The 26668-nt window shown below is 43.5% G+C and overlaps 1 protein-coding gene across 2 annotated transcripts in view; it reads left to right on the forward strand.

The window, feature by feature from the left end:
• Positions 1-26668, forward strand: part of HERC2 (HECT and RLD domain containing E3 ubiquitin protein ligase 2) — a 189026-nt gene that overhangs the window by 64661 nt on the left and 97697 nt on the right. For both annotated transcript variants that reach the window (XM_058666516.1, XM_058666517.1), the window contains exons 18-35: positions 3516-3744; positions 3840-3964; positions 5022-5200; positions 11090-11274; positions 12372-12527; positions 13041-13226; positions 14193-14363; positions 15030-15133; positions 16773-16923; positions 19116-19330; positions 19611-19743; positions 19841-19968; positions 20054-20249; positions 22593-22726; positions 23931-24104; positions 24183-24319; positions 24422-24573; positions 25210-25401. In XM_058666516.1, coding sequence (XP_058522499.1) covers positions 3516-3744; positions 3840-3964; positions 5022-5200; positions 11090-11274; positions 12372-12527; positions 13041-13226; positions 14193-14363; positions 15030-15133; positions 16773-16923; positions 19116-19330; positions 19611-19743; positions 19841-19968; positions 20054-20249; positions 22593-22726; positions 23931-24104; positions 24183-24319; positions 24422-24573; positions 25210-25401 — 2947 coding nt within the window. The remainder of the gene's footprint in view (positions 1-3515; positions 3745-3839; positions 3965-5021; positions 5201-11089; positions 11275-12371; positions 12528-13040; positions 13227-14192; positions 14364-15029; positions 15134-16772; positions 16924-19115; positions 19331-19610; positions 19744-19840; positions 19969-20053; positions 20250-22592; positions 22727-23930; positions 24105-24182; positions 24320-24421; positions 24574-25209; positions 25402-26668) is intronic.

The raw sequence follows: 26668 nt of genomic DNA on the forward strand, positions 1-26668 counted from the left end.
GTGTGGCGTGGCCTACCTCACCTTGGCATTTGCTGGTAGTGCTGCAGCCTGGCCTGGCCTGGTCTGCCCCCAGTTCCAGTTTGTGCTGGTGGGTGCTGCCGCCTAGTGCAGTGTATCTAGTTCCTAGTCCCAGCCCTAATGTGAACTGACTGGTGTTGTAGCCTGACTTGGCCTATTCCACACCCTGTCCTGGTTCACAGATGTACCAGTGGATATTATGAACTGACTCAGCCTAGCTTGCTCCCAGTCCTGACCCACACATATGCCAGTGAGTACAGTAACCTGGCTTGGTCTAGGATGCTCCCAGCCTTGTATCTTGTGCTCACCTGCAGGGACTGCATCCTGACAAAGGAGTTCCCCTAGTTCCTCTATCAGTTTTGCTTCTCTGACAGATCTTGTGCACACCAATGAGTCCTTGGCCCAGACTGACTTAGTCTGCCTCTTGTCCTGGTAGGACCAGTAGCCTTGCCTATCTAGTCCACACCCATTCTGGTTCTTACTGTTGAATGTTACAGCCTAACTACACCTAATCCATGCCAAGACACAGCTCTCACGTGGCTTACCAGGTGCTGAGACCTATCCTTGCTTGTCTTATACTCACCCTGGCTCTCATGAGCACTAACAGGTGTTCAAATCTAGCTCAGTCTGCACACCCCACACCCAGGCAACACCCATGCTGAGAGAGACTGCAGCCATGTTCATCCCAGATCACCATCCCTATTCTGGCTCTCATGCTCACCAGTGAGAACCAAAACCCAACTAGGTCTGTTTCCAGTCATTGATCTTGCATGTGCCACTATTTTCTCTGACCCAGCTTGGCTTAGCCTGTTCCCCATCTTGGGCTTTGCCATCTCGTGCTGCAGCCTGTCCTGTCCTGCTCTGCCCCCAGCACCAACTCTTGCTTATGGGTGCTGAGCCTAGCCCTGCCCAGTCTGCTTCCATCCCCAATTGGTTTGGCCTAAGATTTGGTCTGGCCCTGCCTGGTACACCTCCCTCTAGAACCAACCTACATACTTGCTGATGTGTGCAGATACCTTGCCTTGCCTGACTAACACCTGGCCTGAGTCAACAGTGGGAGCGACAGCCCACCATGTGGGTTTCCCAAGTTCTTCCACCAGGCCTACTCCTAGATCCAGATCTCACATGTGCTGGTGGGTGCTAGTCCCTTAGCTAGCCTAGTCTTCCCCCTCCATCTCAGCCTTTTTATGAGCTGGTAGATTTTGTTACCTGGCCTGCTCCATACCCTTTTTTGGGTAATTCTGCGGGTATAGCAGCTTGGACCAGCACAGCCTGATCCCATCCCCAGTAATGACAGAATCGAATGGTTCCAGGGTTATGCCTAGCTCAGCCTCTCACCAGCCCCAGATATTAAGAAAACTATTGGAAATTGCAGTTACCCAGGGGTGGGTCCACGTGCCCCCACAGAATTTGCCCCCAGACCTGGTTCTCTTGCTTGCTGCTTAGTGTCATGGCCCAACCTAACTTGCCCTGTTTCCTATTTCGACACTCACTGGTGGGTACTGTGACCTAGCCCTGCCAGGTAGGCCCCCAACCCTAGCTTTAGTGTATACAGGGGAGTGGTGGTTAGCAATGATCCATGCTGACTAGCCCATTTCTCCCACGTGCATTTGTGCATCATAAAGGTCCTCCAGCATCCCTCTTCAAACCACTAAGTCTCAGAACCCCCACTTACCTATAAGTAGTGGCCTTGTCGATGGAGTTCCCTCAAAAGTCATTTTTTACCTGCAACATATTTCTTCAGTGGTTTTCCCTCCCTCACATCTCCTTACTCCCATTCCCGATCAATTCACAGACCATGCTCTTGGGGAAATCCTCAGGTTGGCTCTGCCTGCCTGGATACAAGCCCTCAGGTCCCCACACACCCACTCTGGCTCCATGCCCTAGACCTCTGCAAGGCTGCACCCCCAGACCCCCATGAACGTGCACTCAGCTGGGCCCGTGGTGCACAACTAAATAATTGATTGTTTAATTGTTTTGAACCTTTGCTTACTAATTATGTTTAAAACATTTAAAATTTTACAAATTCTGTGAAGGTTTATGTAAATCAGTGTCACTGATTTACAGGGTGGTAGTGTACATTGGGCATAAATTCATTTTTCCCAGCTTCAGAGTTGTGATTGCACTGGATATATAATTTTGCATTGGGTGTAAGATGTACAGTTATTTTGTTGTATTGCTTCTGAAAGAACTCTCCCAATTGACACTTTGTACGACTTTTTTTAAGGATTTATTTATTTTAATTGGAGAGGCAGATTTAGAGAGAAAGAGGGAAAGATCTTCTCTGCTGGTTCATTACCCCAGATGGCTGCAACAGCCAGAGCTGAACCAATCCAAAGGCAGGTGCTAGGGGTCTCCCACATGAGTGCAGGGTCCTAAGGCTTTGGGCTGTCCTCCACTGCATTCCCAGGCCACAAGCAGAGAGCTGGATGGGAGTGAAGCAGCCAGAAATGAAGTGGTGTTTGAAGGTGAGTTATCTAGTTGAGCCATCTCACCAGTCCTTGTAAGATATTGATTCTTGAGATTAAGAAATGAGAACAGTTAGGATTGGCCGAATATTTTGTTCTTAAGATTAGAGGGATACACACACACACACACACACACACACACACACACACTGAAACATAGGGAGAGAAAAAGGGAGGGAGAGAAAGAGATTTTCTATTCATTGTTAGCAGGGAGCTGGATCAGAAGTGGAGCAACTGGGACTTGAACTGGTGTCCATATGGGTCACCTTAGTAACTCTTCACCCTTGGCTCTCGAGGTATACCGAAAGGGTGGTTGTGCATTTGCCTCTCTGGGGTTCTTTGGAGGTTTTTACAGAATCTAGATCAGTTCTGGTTCTCATTTCCTGACTTGGAATATCTACCCAGGTTAGGGGTATACATTTGATTTCATATGTACCCCCAGGGTGCGCTGAATCTCTGATGTGTTCTGTCTGAAGCCTGGTTTAAGCAGTGTGTTGCTCTCTGACTGTGGTTGGCTGTCAGAAAGTTTTGCTGAGTGCCCACAGCGTTCTGCAGGAAGCAGTTAGGAGCCTATGTATGAAAGGCTGTTTTGAAGCCAACTTGTCTGGGGCATCTTGGGCTCTGTTGTGTGTGTCTGTGAGTTCCAGCCTTGTCATTGAGGAGTTTCTTGCATACTCTCAGCTTGGCCATCTTATTTTTAACAGTTTTTTTGGTTCTATATATTTGTGTGTGTGTGTGTGTGTGTGTGTGTGTTTGGTGCAGAATTTACTGCTTCCACTTTCTTTAACCCTCTTGGCTGATCTTAGAATTTCCATATTCATATCATTGCTGAGTTAAAAATTTCTTATAAAATACATTAGGATGTATTCTCAATTACTGTAGGGTCAGACTTCTTGTGAAGTTTTAACAATACATATGCTGAAATTATTAAAGTAATGCTTCAAATTATGTTTCGTGTAGTCTCTAACAAGATTTTGTAATCCATTTGGTTTTAAGAGTTCTAAGTACAAATTGTTTTTTTCCTTTCAGTTGCATGCTGCCATTAGTCACCAGGTTGACCCGGAATTCCTTGGTTTAGGTCTGGGCAGTGGCCTCCTGAACAGCCTGAAGCAGACAGTGGTGTCCCTGGCCAGCAGCGCAGGCGTGCTGAGTACCGTGCAGTCGGCTGCGCAGGCTGTGCTGCAGAGTGGCTGGTCTGTGCTGCTTCCCACTGCCGAGGAGCGGGCCCGGGCACTCTCAGCTCTCCTGCCCTGTGCAGGTAGGCTGGGTGAGGAGCTGGGTGGTGCGAAGGTCAGGGTGACCAGAGGGGACAGTGTTTCATTCAGGTTAGCCAAAAACCTCTTTCTTTTCCAGTTTCAGGCAATGAAGTGAACATTAGCCCAGGGCGTCGATTCATGATTGATCTTCTGGTGGGCAGCTTGATGGCTGATGGAGGCTTGGAGTCGGCCTTGAATGCAGCCATTACTGCAGAAATCCAGGTACAGCCTTGGAAGTCCAAGAATTCAACTGGACTGTTGGGGCTGAGAATGCAGCACTCACTTGGGAAGAAGTGACGACCCATTTTACTATTGCTGAGGAAGCCAAAACATGAAACGTAGTGGCATCCAAGTATTTTCTTTCTCCGGAACTCTTTTGTCTTACTGATTAAAGAACCATTATTGAAGTATTATTGGAGTGGCTTGCTGCCACTTTAAATCTATCTCAGGGAATCTGGTAGCTGCTGTGTTCATCACATGGCTGTTTCCCATCCCCAGAAGGGGCTGCCTGTGTCCCTTTGTGCTCCAGCACTGGGAGTCACGCCCTGCCCCTCATTAGATTCCCTTTAGCTGCTCTGAATGGGGCCTCAGGAGGATCGTATGGCAGGTGCTCATTTGTCTGTTTTACCTCACATGATGATGTTCAGATTCGTCCATATTTGTGTGTTTCTCTACCATTACTGTTATTGGGAAGTTTTCATTTTTTGGTCATAGCACTGTTTGCTAACCTATTGTCTTTTTTGAGGGATGTTTGATTGGTCCTCGTTGGTCCTAGGTTTGAACTATATTGAGCTGCCAGGATCATAATATGTACATGTCTGTTAGTGCACATCTTTTTTTCCCTCATGTAAATGCTTTGGAATAGAAATTGTTAGGTCCTAGGGTGCCTGGATGTTTATGGTTTCTCAGAGTAACTTTGCCATTTGTATCTGAGCAGTGGATGTGAGAGTTCTAGCTCTTTCCTGTTCTTAGATGGAACATAGAGTTTGCAAGACCTGGGCAGGTTACACTGGGTGTTGTGAGAGAATCAGAAGCAAGAGTACAGATTTTAGGGGCTTCAAAGAAGTTTGGAGAGCATTGGTAGTAGCAGCCTGGACAGCAGATCCATAGAAAGTCTGTTTGGAAATTGAACGCCGAGTGATTTGGTTTCTAGTATGTGGGCTGTTGTCACCAGGTATGTTTGAGAGCAGATGGAGACGAGGACAGTTGCAGTGCCTGCTGTGCCGTCATGTCTGCTGATGAGGTCAGTGATCACTCATTCCTGTGTTATGAATTGCAGGATATTGAAGCCAAAAAAGAAGCACAGAAGGAAAAAGAAATTGATGAACAGGAAGCAAATGCCTCAACGTTTCATAGAAGTAGGACTCCACTTGATAAAGACCTCATTAATACAGGAATCTACGAATCTGCTGGGAAACAGTGTTTGCCTCTGGTTCAGCTCATACAGCAGCTTCTTAGGTGAATATTATCAGTTGCATGCTATTTTTTTTTTTAATTTGATTTCGTTTTATGACATAGTTTCATAGGCTCTGGGATTCCCCCAGCCCCTTCCCATCCCCTCCCCCCATGGTGGATTCCTCCACATTGTTAGTTGCATGCTATTTTAATAGGTAATTACTGGTTTTCATGTCAAGACAGTGATAGCAGGGATGTCTGACAGATGTGCTTGGCTGTTGAAGATAAGCTCAGAAGGTAACTGGGAGAACTATCAAGAGCCAACAGACTTAAATGTAATGAAAGGAGAGGTTGAAGTGTATGAGGAGATTTAGAGATTTTTTTTTTTAAAGATTTTATTATTATTGTAAAGCTGGATATACAGAGAGGAGGAGAGACAGAGAGGAAGATCCTCCATCCGATGTTTCACTCCCCAAGTGAGCTGCAACGGGCCGGTGCGCGCCGATCCGATGCCAGGAACCAGAAACCTCTTCCAGGTCTCCCACACGGTGCAGGGTCCCAAAGCCTTGGGCCATCCTCGACTGCTTTCCCAGGCCACAAGCAGGGAGCTGGATGGGAAGTGGAGCCACCGGGATTAGAACCGGCGTCCATATGGGATCCCAGGGCTTTCAAGGCGAGGACTTTAGCCGCTAGGCCACGCCGCCGGGCCTGAGATTTAGAGATTTTTGTGCAAGACAAATTGGAAAGTGTAATAAATAGACAAAAAGTTCCTTATCCTCATTGGTAAGCAGATAGATGCAATGAAAATCAAGACAAGGTTTATTTTAAAAACTGGTTAATATAATTCTATATGTCAAAGGTGTGTGTGTGTGTGTATATATACACACACATGTATTTCAAGTATAGTTTTTAACTTAGAATAAATTATATGAAAGAACTCTGTTGTTTTAGAAGACTAGATCAGAAGGAGGGAAGAAGAAGTTGGATAGAGGTTACAAATGAGGCTCATGCTGGCAAGTATTGAAGTGGTCAGACACTGTTTGCTCGGAAAGTTCATTCAGAAACAGTGAGGGGGTTGGTGTTTAGTGTAGTCAGTAAGATGTCCATTTCACGTTGGAGTACCTGGGCTTGATTTCTGACTCTGCCTCCTCATGCCAGCTTCTTGCTAATGTAGACCTTGGGACGTAGTGATGTTGTTTCAGATAGATCAGTGTGTGATGCTGACGTGGAAAGACCTAGAATGAGGTACCTGGCTTCTGTCTCTAACTGTGATCCTAACATCAGCCCAGTCTTGGCTGTTGTGGGCACTGGGGAGTGAACCAGCAGGCAAGAATGCTGTCTTTGTTTTTGTTGCTGTTTGTTTCTTAAATAAGCTTTTTTTTTTTTTTTTTTTTTTCAAATGAAGCAGCCTGCAGGGTGATTTGTGGCATCAGTGTATGTGAATGTGGGCTCCTGGGTTGTTATATTCTATGTATATACAGAGTGTTAAAGGCCTGGTAGGCTGGCTAAGACAGTAGGAACAGAGCAGGCATGCAGGTGCTGTGCGTACCTGTCTGTGGAGGAGTGCGAGTGGACCTAAGGAGCCTGGGCCTGCTCTCCAGCAGGGAAGCTCAAAGTTAATGCGCGTCAGTTAACTTCTGAAGGAAGAAGTTTCAGAGCTAGTTACTGTCATCAGTTTGCAAACACTCTTGAAAAACACCTTTCTCATTTTTAACTTTTAAGCTTTAAAAGATTTTTCTCTGATCTGATTATTGTTTCTCTGGGACTTACGTTGTAGCAACTCCAGGTCTGACTACTGGTATAAATGTCTCATTGCTTTGTGGAGTGTGAGAGTCAGTAAAATGTTTAGATTCACAGAGTTAATCAAAGATACAAGGAGAAAATGGATGTTGAGTGCTTTGCAGTTGAAGTATAAAGTTCTGCATGACATTGGAAGGCAGATGTCTGTTGGCTGCTGAGATTCCTACAGGACACTTACTGTTGGAGAAATCTCTGTTCAGGCTTTTGGGTGTGGGAAACCATCCTCTCCCGGCCTTAGTGTCTGCACTGGATATCACTGTTCATGGTTTCCTCATTACTGCTTAAGCTGCACACACTGCATTTTTTTTAAGAATTGTTTTTACGTTATTTGAAAGGCAGAGGGACAGAGGGAAAAAGCGAAAGATCCAGGCCAACTGAGAGAGAATGCCATCTTCTGTCCTTTGGTTCAATCCTCCAGTGCCTGGAACTGTCCGGGCTGGGCTGGGCTAAAGCCAGGAGCTTGGGACTCCATCTGGGTTGACTGCAGGAGCCCAAGTACTTACTAGTTATTATCTGCTGTCTCTCAGGACGGACATTAGCAGAAATCAGAGTTAGCTGGAACTTGAACCAGGCGTTCAGATGTAGGATGTAGGTGCCCCACGTGACAGCCTAATCACTGAGCTGAGTGTTCACTCCTACTGTATAATTTTTATAAATTAAATTTTTACACCAAGTCGGTTATTAGAAAACATTTGGGTATTTTTGAAATACCTTGACTATATGATTTTGTTTCAGCTATACATTTTATGATTCTGAGTGAAGTTCAAGATTTATTTTATTTATTTGAAAGATCAAGTTTCAGAAACCGAAAGGGAGAGACAGAGTGAGCTGTTTCCAGTTTTCTGGCTCACTCCCCAAATGCCTGCAATAGCCAGGGCTGGACCAGATTGAAGTTGGGAGCTGAGAGCTTTTTCTGGGTCTTCCACATGGGTGCAGAGGCCCAAGCACTGCTTTCACTGGCACATTAACAGGGAACTGTATCTGAAGTGGAAAACTCAGAACTCAAACTACCTCCCCTATGGGAGAGCTGAAGGCGGTAGCTTAACTCATTTGCCACTGCTGGCTCCAGATCAAGTATTTTCAATGAAAATATTACTGATTGTGGCCTACCAGGCTAATCCTCTGCCTGTGGCACTGGTATATGGGTGCTGTTTTGAGTCCTAGCTACTCCACTTTTGATCCAGCTTCCTGCTTTTGGCTTGGGAAAGCAGCAGAGAATGGCTCGTCTTTGGGCCCTTATGCCCACATGGGAGATGTGGCAGAAGCTCCTGTCCTGGCTTGAGGGTGGCCAGTCTCAGCCATTGCAGCCATTTTTGAAGTGCACTAGTGGATGGAAGAGCTTCCTCTTCATGTCTCTCTTCTTTGTAAATCTGCCTTTCAAATAAAAATAAATATATTTTTTTAAGATTTATTTTATTTTTATTGGAAAGTCAGATATACAGAGAGGAGGAGAGACAGAGAGGAAGATCTTCCATCTGATGATTCACTCCCCAGTTGGCAGCAACAGTTGGAGGTGTGCCAATCCAAAGCCAGGAGCTAGGAGTTCTTCCGATCTCCCATGTGGGTGCAGGGTCCCAAGGCATGGGGCTGTCCTCGACTGCTTTCCCAGGCCACAGGCAGGGAGCTGGATGGGAAGTGGAGCTGCCGAGATTAGAACCGGTGACTATACAGGATCCCTGCGCATTCAAGGATCCTGCTCAAGGACTTTAGCCAGTAGGCCACCGCGCAGGGCCCAAAATAAATAGTTTTTTAAAGAAAGTATTACTGTGGCTGCATTAATTATTATCTGAAGTTTCAAGCAGCCATCGCTTTATGGCAAATTCACAGGGTGTTTTCCCTAACTAGTGAGCATCTTTGGCCTGTGTGCTCCATTAATCCCACAGTGGCACCTTGACTCCACAGCAGGTATTAATATAAAGTTGTGTGTGTGTGTGTTTTTGAAGACTTACTTGTTTTTATTGGAAAGGCCGTGTTACAGAGAAAGGAGGAGAGACCGAGAGAGAGAGAGAGAGAGAGAGAGAGAGAGAGAGAGAGAATCTTCCATTCATTGATTCACACTCCAAATGACCATAATGCCTGGGACTCTAAAGGTGTGAGCTTAGAGATTCTTCTGAATTGCCCATGTGAATGCAGGGGCCCAAGGAGCAGAGCTGTTTTCTGCTGCTTTTCAAGGATACACGCAGGAAGCTGGATAAAAGTAGAGTAGCCAGGACTTGAACTGGCACCCATATGGGATGCTGGTGCTGCAGGCAGAGGCTTAATCTGATAGGCCACCATGCTGACGCCAGGGTTTGTATGTATTTTAAAAATACAGAACAAAAACTTCAGCGCTGAAATAAATGTCATCGTCTAAACATTTTGGAAAATAGCGAAAAAATGCATTCACGCCATTTCCATTGCAAGACCCTTGGAATCCATACTCTTTTCATAAGCTGAGGTGACCTGCCCCTGTGCTTGCACAGGTAGGCATTCTGTTTCCTTACATGGAGTGTTGTGATAGAAAGATGCTTTAGATGTCGCCTTGGATGCAGTGCTTGTTGAATAACAGTCTAAGACTTTGGAGACGTTTCAGGTACTCTACTGCTTGGGAAACTTGGGTTGTAGAAATTGCTGCCTTTCTTAACATTATTGTAGAACAGACTTGAGAGTAAGTCTTTTGCCTTACATCGGCAAGGAATCATAGTACCACCTATGTTTTGGGAAAAAAAAAAAGCTGTAACTTTTGCAATGAATGACTTGCATGTAAATTACACATTTTGATGGTGGTTCTGAATTTTGTATTAACGGAATTATTTTAAAATTTAATTGTTTTGTTTACTGTCTTTGCTGCTTCAGGTGCAGTAGCATTAATGCCAGATGCTAGGCCTGCTAGTCTGCAGGTTATCAGCAGTTTCCCTGAAAGGGGCGGTTGAATGTGGAGCGCTCAGTGCATGCTGTTCTGCTCCCCCCCAGTGTGTGTGTGATTGCAAGATGGAGTTGCTGTGGGTCCCTCACCCTCTTGCTCCCTCTTTGCTCCTGTCCACACTCCTGCTCTCGGAGTTTCCTGCTGTGAACCAGGAAGCAGATGTGATTGACGTTGTTTTTCTCAGCCGTGATGCTGTCACATTAGGAACTAGGGAAATGCAGGCAAGAGCATGTTCTTGGTGTCGATGTTGTGCCCAGATCCTCAGGTCGTCCTTCTGGTGTTGGTGTCAGCGCTTGCTTTCCTGACTCGGAGGGGCGGTGGGAGAGATCTGGTTTTACAGGTCCAGACCTGTGTGCTGCCCCAGCTCTTCTCCCCCTTTTTGCTGTCCGTGCCCGTGGCCTGGCTCACCTGGAGCAGCGTCTTGTCCCCTGCTCCCTGTACCCTCTTCTCTCCTTCCTTCTCAGCGTTGCTGAATTGAGTCCAGTATGTGCAGTGTTTTCTCTCTGCTGCTTTGTCTTGTTCTCTGCCCTTTTTTTACTTTTTGCTTATGTGACCAGAAGCACTTCACTGTTCCAGTTGTACTGTACCTCTTAGGGCTCACATATCTCCCCATCTGCTGATGGCTCATGTCACCTTGCACTGTGGAGCCGGGAGCCTCCACTGCCTTTCTTGCTGCCCTGTTCTTTCAGGACCTGGCTTCTATCTTGGGCTGTTTGTCCCTCTTTTGAGCTTCCTTTACTTTGTGAACTCTGGGTCGTGCCCCACATGGTTTATCCTGGTGCTTTCCGTGAATAGCAATTAATGCATATTGTAAAGTTGATGAAGCTATACAGACCCGTGTCTTCCTTATGAATAGTGTCATGTCTATATTTGAAATGTTGTTGTGTACAAAAAGCAGCATGGCCCAGTATTTTCCCTTTTGAAGATTTGTACTGAAGTATTTTTTAAGGAAGATCCTTTGTGATTTAAGACTCTTTTATGTGGCTAAGTAGGAGCACATTTGTAAAGCAGAGTGACATCCTGTATTTTGGTCTTTGGAGCTCCGTGGGTCAGTCGCAGTTCTGACCTCGGTTCTGGTTGCTGCACATACACCTGATGTGTATTTGGGGGAGAGAAGCTAGCTGCAGATAACCTGTGTGAAGGATCTGCGATTCTGCTGTTAGTTTGTCATGATTTATCCCCTCTGTGGTTCCATTTTTGGCAGGAAGAACGGGTTTAAATTTGCAATCCTCTTTCCCCCCGCCTAGGAACATTGCTTCTCAGACTATAGCCAGATTGAAAGATGTTGCCCGTCGGATTTCATCATGTCTGGACTTTGAGCAGCACACTCGTGAAAGATCTGCCTCGTTGGATTTGTTGCTGCGTTTTCAGCGTTTGCTTATCAGTAAACTTTATCCAGGAGAAAATATTGATCAGACCTCAGATATTTCTAGTAAGTTGCCTAACATAGGAAAGTGCCTTGTATGTGTTTTGGGCTGTTATATTTAGGCTTTGTGACATGCCTTCTGTTCTTTATGCCCAGGTGTGTGGTTTGTACATTTTTAACTATTGATTTGTGGGCTTCATTTTGCAGCCACTTTTTTTGGTCGATATTTCTGCACTGCACTCCTCACTATTTTTAATTTGTCTCAGCATTTAAATTTTATGTAAAATAAAAATGGCATCCTTTATGATCACTTTAGTTTTCTAGGAGATTCCTCAGAGTTGTTTATGTGTTGGCATGCATCGTTGGAAGGTGACACGGTGTGGGAGGGCTGACAGTGACAGGATGTGGAGGGAGGGAGACCTGAGTTTGAGTGAGAGCTCCTGGCGCTGTGAGATGTTGGGCCAAGTCCTCTGATGTGAATGGTGTCCACCTGCAGAATTGTGGCAGTCCCTGCAGGTGCTTGAGGGTTGCTGTAGGGCAAATGTGAGTGCTCAGCTCAGCACTGTGCATGGCCAGAGAGAGGAGCACCTCTGGCCAAGCCCCCCGAAAGAGTGGCTGACTTTCTGTACTAGAGCTCTCTGCTGTGCCTCGAAAGGTCTGTTGATTTTGAGACTATTTTTAGTCTCAAATAGCTCAGTTATTTCCTGAATAGAATTGGGTGGTTGCTGTTTGGTGAATTGATAATTGAATTGATAATCTGAAGAAGGCGACTTTCCTGAAGGCATAGATCCCAGGGACTAATTAAGAACCACGTAGGCAGAAAGGGTGAGGATTTCATGGGCCCCCAAACGCTTCCCTTTGTTTAGAAAGATAAAGAAAGAAAATGTGTGCTGGATGTCAAGTTGTCAACAATCTATAAGTTATAACTTCAGTATTTATTCACTCAAAGCTTATAGATATAAACAAGGTATAAATTTGACATATGTTCATGTCCTTCAAGTTGCATGCTATATAAAGTGTTAAGCTCTGGTTGACAGGTTCCTGTTTGAGAACTTTATGGTAGGTAAAAGATGGGTACGTGAGAATGAATAATAGATTAAGTCAGTGTTTACAGAGTCAATTTTTATTAGTGAAAAACAAAATTTTCTAAACCTTTCTTCAAGGTCCTGAGCTAATGGGTGTTGGTTCCTTGCTGAAAAAGTACACAGCGCTTCTGTGCACACACATTGGGGACATCCTGCCCGTGGCGGCTAGCATCGCTTCCACCAGCTGGCGGCACTTTGCAGAGGTGGCTTGCATTGTGGAAGGGGACTTCACGGGTACCATTCTTGCTTGTTATCTATGGACTTATGTTTACGTTAGTAGAGAATGAAAATTCTGTTATATTCTTTCCTGTTAAAAATGCCTGTTACAAACATTTTCTAGTCTTTTGTCTGTTTTAGTACTTTGAGTTCTGTTAATCTGTGGCCTTTCAGGGGAGTTCTCTGACTGTACATGTAATTAATGGTCTGGCTTATGCCACCACTGCTAATACATCCTTAATGAGATCACAGGGCATTATTTTTAAGCCTTTTCTATCTGATGGCAAATCTTGTGATAAACATTTAATTTTTCTGTTTGAAATAGTTTTGTTTAAAATGTTTGGGTAATTCACAGTGTTCTCTTTGATCATTTTACACAGTCTCTTTAAAAGATGAAACAAATTAGAAATATGCTAAAGAGAAATGTTCTTGTGACTCAGGATGTAAACATAGAGGAAGGCTAGGAAGTGCTTTGATAGGATGAACACCTTGATTTGCATCTTAGAGCTCTTGTCTCCCTTTGAAACGCAGGTGTTCTCCTTCCAGAACTGGTTGTCTCTATAGTGCTGCTGCTCAGTAAAAATGCTGGTCTCATGCAAGAGGCTGGCGCTGTTCCGCTGCTGGGCGGCCTGTTAGAACATCTGGACCGCTTCAACCACCTGGCCCCTGGAAAGGAGCGGGATGACCACGAAGAGTTAGCCTGGCCTGGCATCATGGGTAGGAGTCCCTTAACTCAGTGAACTTTGGGGAATGATGTACTCTTGTCTCATTTGCTTTGCCTTTCCAGCTGCCAGAACAGTTTTCAAAGGAAGACCAATTATTTGCTATTATTCCTGTTCACAGTAGTTTAACTGGAAAATGAAGATAATCTAATAAATCAGAAGATACTTTACTTATATTTAAAGATTGTTCCATTAGTAATTGTAGCTAAGTCCCGAAGTTGTTTAAATAAATATGTATTAATATAACTTGATGGAAACGTGTTTAAAAACTCTGGAGAACTCTTTCCTGGTTGATGTTTTCTGAAGGAACAGCTGAGGTGGCTAGTTGGGCTCCAGTATGGGGGTCGGAGCTGACGTGACTGCCTTTCTAGAGTCCTGGGTGGGGTGCGGATCAATGAGACAGGCAGTCGTACAGTTGGTGTGGTCTTAGTCTGTAACAAACTGAAATGCAGCTTGGCTTTTCCACTATCTTTCATGTGATTCCCATCTCCCAGCCTCAGGTGAAAGTTGTGGCAATACCTTCACTTCATGTGAAAAATCTTGTGAACATTTTAAATAATAAAGCCCTTTGATAAGTACATCTTAAAATATTTATTTATTTGTAAAGGAGAAGGACAGAGAGCAGGAGATGGCCTGTTTGGGCAGAGTGAGGATTACTCATTTGCTGGTTATCCCTCTGAATGGCTGCAATAGCCGGATCTGGGGCAAGCTGCAAGTGGGACCAGGAACTCTGAGTGTGTCTCCCACATGGCCGGGAGGGGCCTAGTACTTGGGCCATCGCATGCTGCCTTCCTGGGTGCATTAGCAGCAAGCTCCCACTCAAGACTGGTTGTTGAAACTTCAACCAGTGCTTCGGGATGGGATGCTGCTATTGTAAGAGGTAGTTCGTTCACACAGTTTGTTGTTTTTATTTCATGTATTGACTTACTGACTGATTTACTCTTGGTTTTTGTACATACAGAGTCATTTTTTACAAGCCAGAACTGTAGAAGTAATGAGGAAGTGACACTCATTCGCAAAGCTGATTTAGAGAATCACAATAAAGATGGAGGCTTCTGGACTGTGATTGATGGGAAAGTGTATGATATAAAGGACTTCCAGACTCAGTCACTCACAGGAAATAGCATTCTTGGTGAGGCCATGGTTTTTTTTTTTTTTTTTTAAAGAGGAGAGACAAAGATCTTCAATTTGCTGGTTTGTTCCCTGAATGGCTACAGTGGATGGAGCTGAGGCAATTGAAAACCAGAAGCCAGGAGCTTCTTCTCAGTCTCGCATATGGTTTAGGGTCCCAAGAAATTTAGCCATCCTTCACTGCTTTCCCAGGCCATTAGCAGGGACCTGGATGAGGAGTGGAGCAGCCAGTACACGAACCAGTGCCCAGATGGGATGCTGCTGATTGGAGGGTGCAGGCTTAGCCAGAAGAGCTAACTTGCCAGGCCCTTGAGGCTACACTTTTTACTTCATGGTTAAAAAAGTTGCAGCACGGGTCATTTTCAGCTAAACATATGACTTGGTAAATGATCTTTAGTTCTGCTCTAGCCCTTACACATAGCTTAGTTGTCTGTTTTATCAAGACATTGAGGAGAACTTCTTATCATTATGTAGTTTTGGGTCAGTACCTGTTAAGGGTATGTCCCAAGGCCTGACTTGTGCTTGGCGACACGGGGAAAGGTGAGGGATCAGTGTTTTGTGGTGAGCCTTGCTTTTGAGTCCAATCTACTTACTTCCTACCTGCATGTCTGCTGTAGCTCTCTGGACAAACTGCACTGACATTGCGTTGCTCTTTTTATTATTTCAGCTCAGTTTGCAGGGGAAGACCCAGTGGTAGCCTTGGAAGCTGCTTTGCAGTTTGAAGACACACGGGAATCAATGCATGCGTTCTGTGTTGGCCAGTATTTAGAGGTGAGGCTGTTTGCTGCAAGCAACATGGGGACAGTGGGAAAGACCCTCTCCGTTTTGCTAGTATGATTTTTCACCCTCCTAGTACAGATATTTGGGCCTCCTGTGGCTCAGGTAACATAAATACCCCTCAGAAGATATTTTTTTAAAGGTTTATTTATTTTTATTTGAAAGACAGATTTACAGAGAGAAGGAGAGACAGAGAGAGATCTTCCAACCACAGCTGGGTGCAGTGGCCAGAACTCAGATGGTCCGAAGCTAGGAGCCAGGAACTTCTAGGTCTCCCACATGGGTGCAGGAGTTCAAGGATTTGAATCCTTCTCTGCTTTTGAAGTCATAAGCAGGAGCTGGATCGGACGTGGAGCAGCTGGGATCAGTGCCGGTGCCCATTTGGGATGCTGGCATTGTAGGCTGAGGATTGGTCTTTTGAGCTACCACGCCAGCTCCCCTCTGGAAAATATTTCTTCCACATTTATTAATGAATGGTATGATGGGCTAGTTGTTTAAAAATGATAAATTTGTAGAACATATTGATAGTGTTCCACAAGAATTAAAAAGAAAAAGGTTAAACTTTGGCCTTTACAAGTTTATGGAGAAATTTGGGTTGTCCATACTATCCTGAAAAAAATTTTTTTTAAAGAAATGCAATTCCAGGCCTGGTGGCGTGGCCTAGTGGTTAAAGTCCTAGCCTTAAACATGCCAGGATCCCATATAGGCGCCGGTTCTAATCCTGGCAGCTCCACTTCCCATCCAGCTCCCTAACTTGTGGCCTGGGAAAGCAGTCGAGGATGGCCCAATGCTTTGGGACCCTGCACGTGCGTGGTAGACCTGGAAGAAGTTCCTGGCTCCTAGCTTTGGATCGGCACAGCACCGGCCGTTGATGTCACTTGGGGAGTGAATCATTGGACGGAAGATCTTCCTCTCTGTCTCTCCTCCTCTCTGTATATCTGACTTTCCAATAAAAATAAAATAAATCTTTTTAAAAAAAAAGAAATACAATTCTATGCTCTCTGTACATGTTCTTTAGCATTGTCGTTTTTATATTGTGATGTATCCAGAGTAATAAATATCAAATATGTTATCAAATATCATAATGGTTCAGGGCTTAAGATATTTTATGAAGGGGAAAATTAACATTGATTATGGTCTGATAGTTTGTTTTCGTTTGAACTCTTGTTTTCCTTTTTTTAATGAGCTTGTTTTTTTTTTTTTTTAATCAGGATAAACATTTTTTTTTTCTGTACTGGTGGTAATGGCTTACTGACCTGCAGCGGTTCTTATCACTGGTTTCTTTATGCGTGCTACAATTCATAGTGTGTTCTGAAGCATTATATGTAGTCATTCTGGAAACATGGTTTGATTTCCTAGGGAATATTCTAGCTAAGTCATGTATCTGGTTTCTCTACTCATAGTCCTGTGGATCTGCGGCTTGCCTTCCAGGATAGGTGGGCCTTATGTGGCATCTGCTATTTGTTGGGCACGGCAGCATAAATACACTAATACTGGCTGGTATACCAGAGTGCCTGCACAGACACCCATTGTCCTCCTCATGACTGTGCTCTTCAGGACATGTACTGTTGGTTTTCTCTTGTTGTTGTTAACCCTAATTTCTCAGACTGATGATGATGTTATTGTTTTGCAGCCTGACCAGGAAGTTGTCACCATACCGGATCTTGGAAGTCTGTCTTCACCATTGATAGACACAGAAAGGAATTTGGGCCTGCTTCTCGGACTGCATGCCTCCTATCTAGCAATGAGCACGCCACTCTCTCCTGTTGAGGTCGAATGTGCCAGTAAGAAAAGTACTATTTTCTCCTAACCAGTTAGCATATTATCTTACTGTGATTGACCCCTAAGTACTGCTCAGAGTGAGCCAGGAAGACCGATCAGCACAGTTGTTAATAACCACAGGAAGAATAGTGAGGCTTGGCCAGTTAGAAGCAGGTGTGAGTGGCATCATGTCTGTGGTCACAGGAACCTACCCAGTGTGTAGGATGAACTGTTCTTTGAGAGAGACAGGTCCATCAACACTATTGTTTCCTTGTGTGCCCTGAAATCACACCATATTTACCATTTTCTCTTTGGGGCATAGCGTTCTGTTTGAGGATTTAGCTTTTTCCAGACTCAAGGGAGGTGCAGTCTTTGAAACCACCTGAAATAATGAAGTTTTTCCATAACTCATAAAATGTATTTAAATTTTCTTCACATAGTTGTCAATTTCTCAGTTGTCTGTGTCAGCCAGCATGTACTGAACCATTGCTTGTGCAAGTTACCATGCAGGGCCTTCCGGACACAGGGAAGGGTAGGGTGTTCCTCTGCCTTCAGCTGCTGTTTGTTTTGCATTGAGCCAGCTTTCTAAGCACATCAGTACACGGGGTGGTAACTGACCCAAGAGAGAGATGTTCTCAAGCATCCTGGGGGAGGAGAGACATTAGAGTCATAACAGTAAGAAGCTGCATGGGGAATTCTGGGCAGTGACTGGCAGTGTGGGGGGTTGTCTGCCTGGGCCCCGGTGGAGAAGAGCTGTGGGTTTGTGCTGGGTGCTCTGCTGCCCATGGTGTTCCCCAAAAATGGTAGTAGGAGAAGGCTGGGAAATTCCAGGGTGGAAGAAGCAGAGGTGCTGTGAGGTGTGTATGTGTATAATGGGGAGGGAGCAGAGGGCTGATCTACCAAAAGATCAGGTTTGTGTTTTGGATTCATTAGTGGGCTATTTGGGGCTGCTGCAGAGTGCTCTGAATCCAAATGTGTAATTAAAGCCCCTGAGTGCCTTTGAGATTTTCTTGCTTGGATTGCTCCAAAACCCTGTGTGTATCATAAGTAACAATTTGTGGTGATATACACAGTAATTGGTGTGTTTCCCTCTAGTTATCATAAGCTGCTGTAAAACATTCCTATTTGAGTTGATGAATAGGAAACCCTCATTAGACTTGATGCAGGCTTCCTTTACAATCTATTAGGTCTTAGATTTCCAAGGATCTACCATCTGTTAATAATTGTGTGTTGCATGTTAAAGATCCTCTCTTGTTACTTCATAAATGCTGTAGGGATGTGTAGTGTGCCCTGAGGATGTTCCTTGAAAAAAACTTTTAGGCATACTGTTGCCTCGCCTGCCTGCTCAGCATTTTGGTTTCATTCCCAATGGTTGTCACTTAACATGAATGCCTTGGCGTAGTGATGGTGGTCTTTCTGTGTACCCCCTGTAGCCCTCTCTTCCATACAGGCTTACAATCAAAATTGAGCATTTAAGTGGTACAAGTGGTGCCTTAGAATATTTATCTCAGCCTTTGTATCAGTTTGTTTTATGTTATTTAACAGAATACTGAAGCCTGAGTAACTAACAAAGAAAAAAAACTAATTTAGCCTCTGCTGTTGGAGGCTGGAAATTCCAGCAGCATAGTATCAGCTTTCATGAAGCCCCGCTGGCTACATCCCGTTGTAGTAGGTGATGTCAGGATGGGGAATGCGTATCAGAGGGACTGAGAGGTTACATATCAAGAATGCAGCCAGAGGGTGCTTCAGTTCCAGGCTCTTAAAACAAGTTTTCTTTGAGATGTGCAGCAGTTCCTTCTCAGAAAGGAACTGGGCCCCTACAGACCTCTAGCTGGTCCCAATTTTGTAAATTCGACCTCCTAGCAACATCATACCTTGGGACACACACGAAACCCTTAGAGACCCGCTCAGACCTTATCTAGTGATGACATTCAGTATCTCTGGCACCAGGCAGCTCCATGCAGAGACAGATGTTCCAGTGCGTGTTGGACTGGAACCAGCGTACTGAGTTTGATACTGTGCTTAGGTTTGTTGAGTAATCAGAAACTTACTTGTGTTCTTATAAAATGAGGGATTCTAAGTCATTCTGTGTAGATACACTAGATGTAACTCTTTTCATACCAGTAATGTCCCATTTCACCTTCTAAATCTGTTAAGTATCAGTTTTGCCATGTTGCTGAATAGTATAGTTGAATTCTTCTTTACTTACTTCTAGAGTGGCTTCAGTCATCCATCTTCTCTGGAGGCCTGCAGACAAGCCAGATCCATTACAGCTACAATGAAGAGAAAGACGAGGACCACTGCAGCTCTCCCGGGGGCACACCTGTGAGCAAGTCACGGCTCTGCTCCCACAGACGGGCCTTGGGTGACCATTCGCAGGCATTCCTGCAAGCCATTGCGGACAATAACATCCAGGATCACAACGTAAAGGTGAGCCGGCTCTCCCTGCTACTGCATACTGCATACTGCTGACGAGCATTCAGCTTATCTGAGGAATGCTTGTGTGGTCTTGGGTTAGTACAGCACAGATTTTGCTTTGAATGTTGTTTGGAGTGTTGATTTTTGAGGTGAGAAACTGGTTCTTTTCAGTACATCCTCTGTAGTCGTAGAGGAACTCTTGATGGCAGGTGCATCAGCAGCTTTGGCACTGTAGGGTTTATGTAGACTCATGGGGAGGCTCTGCAATTATCTCCAGCCATTTCTGTTGCAGGACTTTCTGTGTCAAATTGAAAGGTACTGTAGGCAGTGCCACCTGACTACCCCCATCACTTTTCCTCCTGAGCATCCTGTGGAAGAGGTTGGCCGCTTGCTGCTGTGTTGCCTCTTAAAACATGAAGACTTAGGTATGAAACTCCATGCCATGCTATGCTCTAGGTTTTTTGACTGACATGCAATATAAATACAAATTTAACTTGCATTTCTTTTAAATGTCTTTTGCAGGTCATGTGGCGCTGTCTTTGGTTCATGCAGGTACCCTTGGTATTGAGCAAGGAAAGCACAGAACGTTGCCTAAGTCAGTGGTGGATGTTTGTAGAGTTGTCTATCAAGCAAAATGCTCACTCATCAAGGTGAATATGTTTCAGTCATTTTGCTTCTGTGCTGTGCATAGTTGCTGAGATATTTTTTGTTAAAGTTTCTTATTTCCCTTTGCAGACTCATCAAGAGCAGGGCCGCTCTTACAAGGAGGTCTGCGCGCCTGTCATCGAACGCTTGAGATTCCTCTTTAATGAATTGAGGCCTGCAGTTTGCAACGACCTCTCTATAATGTCTAAATTTAAACTGTTGAGTTCTTTGCCCCGTTGGAGAAGGATAGCTCAGAAGATAATTAGAGAGCGAAGGAAAAAGAGAAGTAAGAATGTAAAAGATGTGAGGGTACTTCAGAAAGTTTGTGGAACAAATGGAATTAGAGGATAACTTTATTTTGGTGCAGAAATGTTTTGAAATTCACCATTTTCAGCACAAATATTTTCAATGAACTTTTAAAGACCCTTTTGCATATTTCAGAAATTTTTATACCAAAATGATCTTTTAATTCTACTTTCCATAAGCTTTCTGAAATTTCCTAGTGCTCTTAAAGTATACACTTCCGCTCCTATAAATGAGTCTGTAAATGAGTAAAGCTGTTTGCTCCTGTTCATTGCATGTGGCATTTCTGCATTATATTTGTATGTGCTTATAGTTGCAAACAGAAATCATGCATATTTTTCCAACATGTCAGATAGTTATGTGATTTTGGAATTAAATATGTTAATGATCTGTTTTCAAATTGATACTAAAAAGATGACTGCTAAATCAATGAGGGAATTTTTTTTTAAGGATCCATTTATTCGAAAGTCAGAGTTACTGAAGAATAGTCCCAGAGAGATCCTCTGGTTCATCCTCTGTGGCTGCAGTGACCAGGACTGAACCAGGCTGAAGCCAGGAGCTGGGAGCTTCATCCAAGCAGCAGATGTCAGAACGCTTGGGCAGTGCTCTGCTGCTTTCCCAGGCTTGATCAGAAATGGAACAATGAGGACATGAACCAATGCTCATATGGGATGCTGGCATTGCTCCATTGAGCTGCTGCTCAGTCAGCATTATCATAGTGCTGGAAAAGTTTTTTTTTTTTTTTTTAAGATTTACTTTATTTGAAAGGTGGAGCTAACAGGGAGAGATGGAGAGATAAGAGATTTTCCATCTGCTAGTTCACTTCCCATGTGACCACAGTGGGAGGAGCTGGGCTGTTCTGAAACCAGGAGCCTGGAGCTCCCTTTGGGTCTTTGTGTGGGTGCAGGAGCCCAAATAATTGGGGGCCATTCTTCGCTGCTCTCCCAGGCCCATCAGCAGGGAGCTGGATCAGAAGTGGAGCAGCCGGGACTTGAACCGGAGCCCATATGTGATGTCGACACTGCAGGTGGTGGCTTTATCCACTATGCCTCAGCACCATCCCCAGAAAAGTTCTTTTAATTAGTCTGGTAATGAGATATATGAGGTTGTTTAATCTTAATTTTATTATGTTATTCTTTAAAATTTTTTTGAAATACATATATATTTTAAAGTTTTAATTATTAATTTGAAGGGCAGAGAGAGAGAGAGGGGGAGGGAGGGAGAAAGACAGACAGGCAGAGATGATGACAGATCTACTGTCTCCTGCCTCACTCCCGCATGCTTGCCCTGGCTGGATCTGGGCCAAGCTGAATCTAGGAACCTGGAACTGCTTCCAGGTCTGCCTGATGAGTGACCGTGATTTAGTGTTTGAACATCACCTGCTGCCTTGCAGGATGCTCAGTAACAGAACCTGGAGTCAGAAGTGGAGCCAGGATTTGAACACAAGAGCTCTGATGGTGGGATGCAAGCATCCCAGATGGCTTTTTAGCCGCTGTTCTAAGTACCTGCCCCAAGTTGTTGATGTTTTAAAGGAAGCAGTTGTAGAAGAGTACAAAAAAGACTTTTTGCATCAGCTAGTCCGAATCTGCGTAAAGTGAAGTAGAACGCTTTAGAATTTACCATTTGTGGTAAGAAATAAGCTACAGAAATTATGCTATTAATTATACTGTTATTAAACAATAGTAATTACTGTGTTTTGATGGTTGCTTTTAATAATATCATGAAAATGTGTTTTGGAGGCCATCCTAGATTGATTGTTCTGATGAATCCCTTAAACTACAACTTGGGTAGAGCTTATAAATGCAGTGGTGTAAGACTCCACTGCAGTAAAAAGCATGGAGATCCTTTTAACTCAGGCAGCTGGGAGACCCATATCCAAATCATAGGCCCAGGAGGCCGAGCAGCATCTGCTTGGGCATGCGTGACGGTCCAGCATCCTGCTGTCTCACGTGCTGTCAGGTTCTGAGCCTGCAGTGTTTTCTTTCAGAGTTTGATGTTGTGAGTTTGCAGCTTTATTATATGACTCTCTCCCTCCCACTCTCCTTGTCCTGCTGTGTTCCTTCCCTTCTCTTTTTAGTGGAGTCACATAGGATTTTGTGATTGTCAGCATCCGAGCACTTCCCCCCGTGTCTGACATGGTGTGGCACAGTGCTGTTACTGGATGTCACTGGGATTAGTTGTGATTGTCTTACTTTTGTCTTTTTGGCACTGCCGTTTACAAAACTGTTTATGTTTGTGTAAAATATTTATCCTCCCTGCAAATTTAAGTATTTCTGAGTTTAAAATTTAATGATTTTTTTAAAACTTACTGTGTTTTTTAACTTAGCTCCTAAGAAGCCGGAATCCACTGATGATGAAGAAAAAATTGGAAATGAAGAGAGTGACTTAGAAGAAGCTTGCGTTTTGCCTCATAGTCCAATAAATGTGGACAAAAGACCCATTGCAATTAAATCACCCAAGGTGAAGTATTGTGTGAGATTGACCAGGTCCTAGCATGGCCTGTAACAAAGGATTTCATAGATATTGTGGGTTGTATCTTTGTACTTGAGGACTTGTAGCACAGTTAGTGTAATTGCTGCTCATTAAAAAAATGGTCCAAAGTTGCTTAAAGCACTTAAGGTGCAGATCAGGGCTATAGCTGTTGTTGTATTTCATCTTATTTTTGATAGTGTATTATATCATCATCATCATTCATTACCTAGTAACTGAACATATCCTTTGTTGCTAATGTTTTGAAGATTTATTTGCTTATTTTGAATATCAGTGTTGACAGAGAGGGAGAGATCTTCCATCTACTGGTTCACTATTGTTGCAGTAGTTGCAGCTGCAGGTTGAAGCCAGGAGTCAGGAGCTTTCTCCCCATGTGGGCTGCAGGGACTCTTAACACTTTGACTGTCCCAGATAGCTGGGTTCAAGGTGAAATAGCCGGAACATGAAATGGTGCCCAACATTACAGGAGGCAGTTTTACTCTTTTTTTTTTTTCTTAAGATTTTATTTAATCGTATTGGAAAGTCAAATATACAGAGAGGAGGAGAGACAGAGAGAAAGATCTTCCATCTGCTGAATCACTTCTTAAGTGGCCACAATGGCCGAAACTGAGCCAATAGGAAGTCAGAAGCCTCTTCCGAGTCTCCCATGTGGGTGCAGGGTCCCAAGGTCTGGGCCGTCCTTGACTGCTTTCCCTGGCCACAAGCAGGGAGCTGGATGGGAAGTAGAGCAGCCTGGACACAAACCCGTGCCCATATGAAAGGCAAGGACCCTAGCCAGTAGACTACTGTGCCAGGCCTGCAGCTGTACTCTTCATGCTACCATGCTGGCCCCTGAGTAAATCGTTTTTACCAGAAATTACACTGGTCCCTGGGCTATCAAAATAAAATACTTTGACTTTTTGTATGCCATATTAGTTTGTTTCAAAGTATATTAATAGAGATTATAAATTCATTTATAAGGAGACTTATAGCATTTTTCAATTTTTACAATATATTGCTAAATACGTTTACATTATTTTGCTAATTTGAAACATTGGCATGATTAATTTATATTTTACTGATATTAATGTTTGTATTTACACATGTATCAGACTTACATACATTTGGTATGTTCTTCAAATTAGATTTGAATAAACTCTGTGAACTAATGGTGCACATTGTTTTCATTTGCTAGGATAAGTGGCAGCCACTCCTGAGTACCGTCACAGGGGTTCACCGATACAAGTGGTTGAAGCAGAATGTTCAGGGTCTGTATCCTCAGTCTGCGCTCCTCAGTACAATTGCTGAATTTGCCCTGAAAGAAGAACCGGTGGATGTAGAGAAAATGAGGAAGTGCCTATTGAAGCAGGTAAAATTTTATGAGAACACACCTTCCCACTCTCAGTCCTATGTGCAGCATTTAACTGTGCGTGTTGGTATTTTGCAGTTGGAGAGAGCAGAGGTTCGCCTGGAAGGCATAGATACGATTTTAAGATTGTCAGCGAAAAATTTTTTACTTCCATCTGTGCAGTATGCTATGTTTTGCGGATGGCAGAGGCTTATTCCTGAAGGAATTGACATAGGGTAAAATCTTACCTTGTTTTTTTTTAGGAGACCTACAGCGTAGAAAGCATTGTTGTGTCAAAGTTAGACATCTTAGTAAGATTCTTCATATTTGTCTGACAGGGAACCTCTTACAGATTGCCTAAAGGATGTTGATTTGATCCCACCTTTTAATCGGATGCTGCTGGAAGTCACTTTTGGCAAGCTGTATGCTTGGGCGGTTCAGAATATTCGAAATGTTTTGATGGATGCAAATGCCAGATTTAAAGAGCTTGGTGAGTTAACAAGCCTGATGGATTAAAGACTATGTTAAAAGAGATACTGCGGGTAATGTCAACAATTGCATCATTTCCTAGTTTGGTTTTACTTTTATGTTATGGAAACTTGCAAATGCCAAATTTTGCTTTTGCAGTAACTTAACTAGATATATAATCTGAGCTACTCTTAGCTTTCACTGATTCTAAACAAGACTTCGAAAATTTGACAGAATATATAGTCTTGAAGTACTCTTAAAAACTTTTTTCATTTTCATGTTTTGGTTTGTATTAAATATTTCTCCTCTAAGTATGTGTATACTAAGTTAATACTTGTTTTCTTGATAATGTGAGTATTGAGAAATTCTAGGATTGATTTTGTGGAAGGAAAGTGGAATATAGCTGTTATATTGAAATGAAAGGAGGTACTGGGGTAGAGAGAACTGGGCTAAAACCTGCTAGGAAGATGGGTCTCGCAGGTGTGTGAAGTGCAGGTGGTAGGGCCATTGCAACCCATGACTTGCCTATTTCCCACACTGTTTGGAGAACCATTCAAGAATAGAAAAATGTAATAGCTAGAATTATGTTTATTCTGTATTATATATATATTCTTATATCTGTGCACACACAAAGTCAGTGCGTCCTAATGCTCCTTAGGGATCCAGCCTGTTCCTCTGCAAACCATCACCAATGAGAACCCATCCGGACCCAGCCTGGGCACCATCCCCCAAGCACGTTTCCTTCTGGTGATGTTCAGCATGCTTACCTTGCAGCATGGTGCCAACAACCTGGACCTCCTGCTCAACTCAGGCACACTTGCCCTCACGCAGACGGCATTGCGACTCATTGGTAGGTTTGAGTCTCTTCTGAATATGTCAAGATTTTACCTTAATTTCTCTCTTTTAAAAAATCTTTTTTTTTTTAAATGATGGTAAGATAAACAAATGTGAAATTTACCATTTTAAGTTTAAAATTCAGGCCTGGTGATTAGGCATAGTAGGTTAGGTCCCCGTCTATAGCTCCAGCATTCTATTTGTGTGTCAATTCAAGTCTGATCCATTTGCTAGCCAATGGCCTAGGAAAACACGGGAGAATGGTCCATAGACTTGGGACATAGCAACCTACATGGGAGATACAGAAGAAGTTCAATGCTCCTGACTTCAGAGTGGCTCAGCTCTGGCCATTGCAGCCGTTTGCAGGATGAGCCATGGATGCAAGATCTCTCTCTCGGTATCTGCTTCTCTCTCTGTAACTCTGCCTTTCAAAATAAATAAATACATCTAGTAAAAAGTTTAAAATTCGGTTGTATTAAGGACATGCAGAATTTTGTTTAGCCATCACTACCTACGTCTGGAACATTTTTTCTTGTTGAAACATTTTTTTAAATTTTGAATTTTTTAAAACATTTTATTATTATTATTATCATTTTATGATACAACTCCATAGGCTCCTGGCATTTCCTGTGTCCCTTCCCCAATTCCCTCCCCCCACCTAGTTCCTCTATATCATTACTAAAATATAGTTCTTCATACATAGTCATACGTCCATCATTGTGGGCATGGACAATGGCAGAGAGTCCAGCATCCTACTGTCAAGATATAGCAACAGTTTCATTGCAAGTCCATCTTTGTCTGGAAGTAGAAATGCATACTACATTGTATCCTCACATCTGGATATTAGTCTCCATTTCACAGCTACTATACATCCCCTCAAATGAAAAGTCATAATACAAAATCAACAATAAAAAGAAAAATAGAAATTTACAATGCCATGAAGTTAAATGACATGTTACTGGATATGAGAGTCTCCATTACACAGCTACTATACATCCCCTTAAATGAAAAGCCACAAAACAAAATCAGCATCAGGGAGAGAAAAGAAATTAACAACACCATGAAGTTAAATAACATGCTACAAAATGCCTAAGCTATAGCTGAAGAGATGAAAATCAAGAACCTTCTTGAAGGAAATGCTGCTGCTGTATGATCTACGAGTCATTGAATGGTTTAATCAGAAGAAAGTGTTTTGAAGAGATGAAACTAACAGAAAACAACAAAATCCATGCAATATAGTTTCTGCTGATTTTTGTTGGTGAAATGTGTCTCTTCTAGACAAC

Source organism: Ochotona princeps, chromosome 6 (genome assembly GCF_030435755.1).
Source record: "Ochotona princeps isolate mOchPri1 chromosome 6, mOchPri1.hap1, whole genome shotgun sequence".
In the NCBI taxonomy this organism is placed as follows: Eukaryota; Metazoa; Chordata; class Mammalia; order Lagomorpha; family Ochotonidae; genus Ochotona; species Ochotona princeps.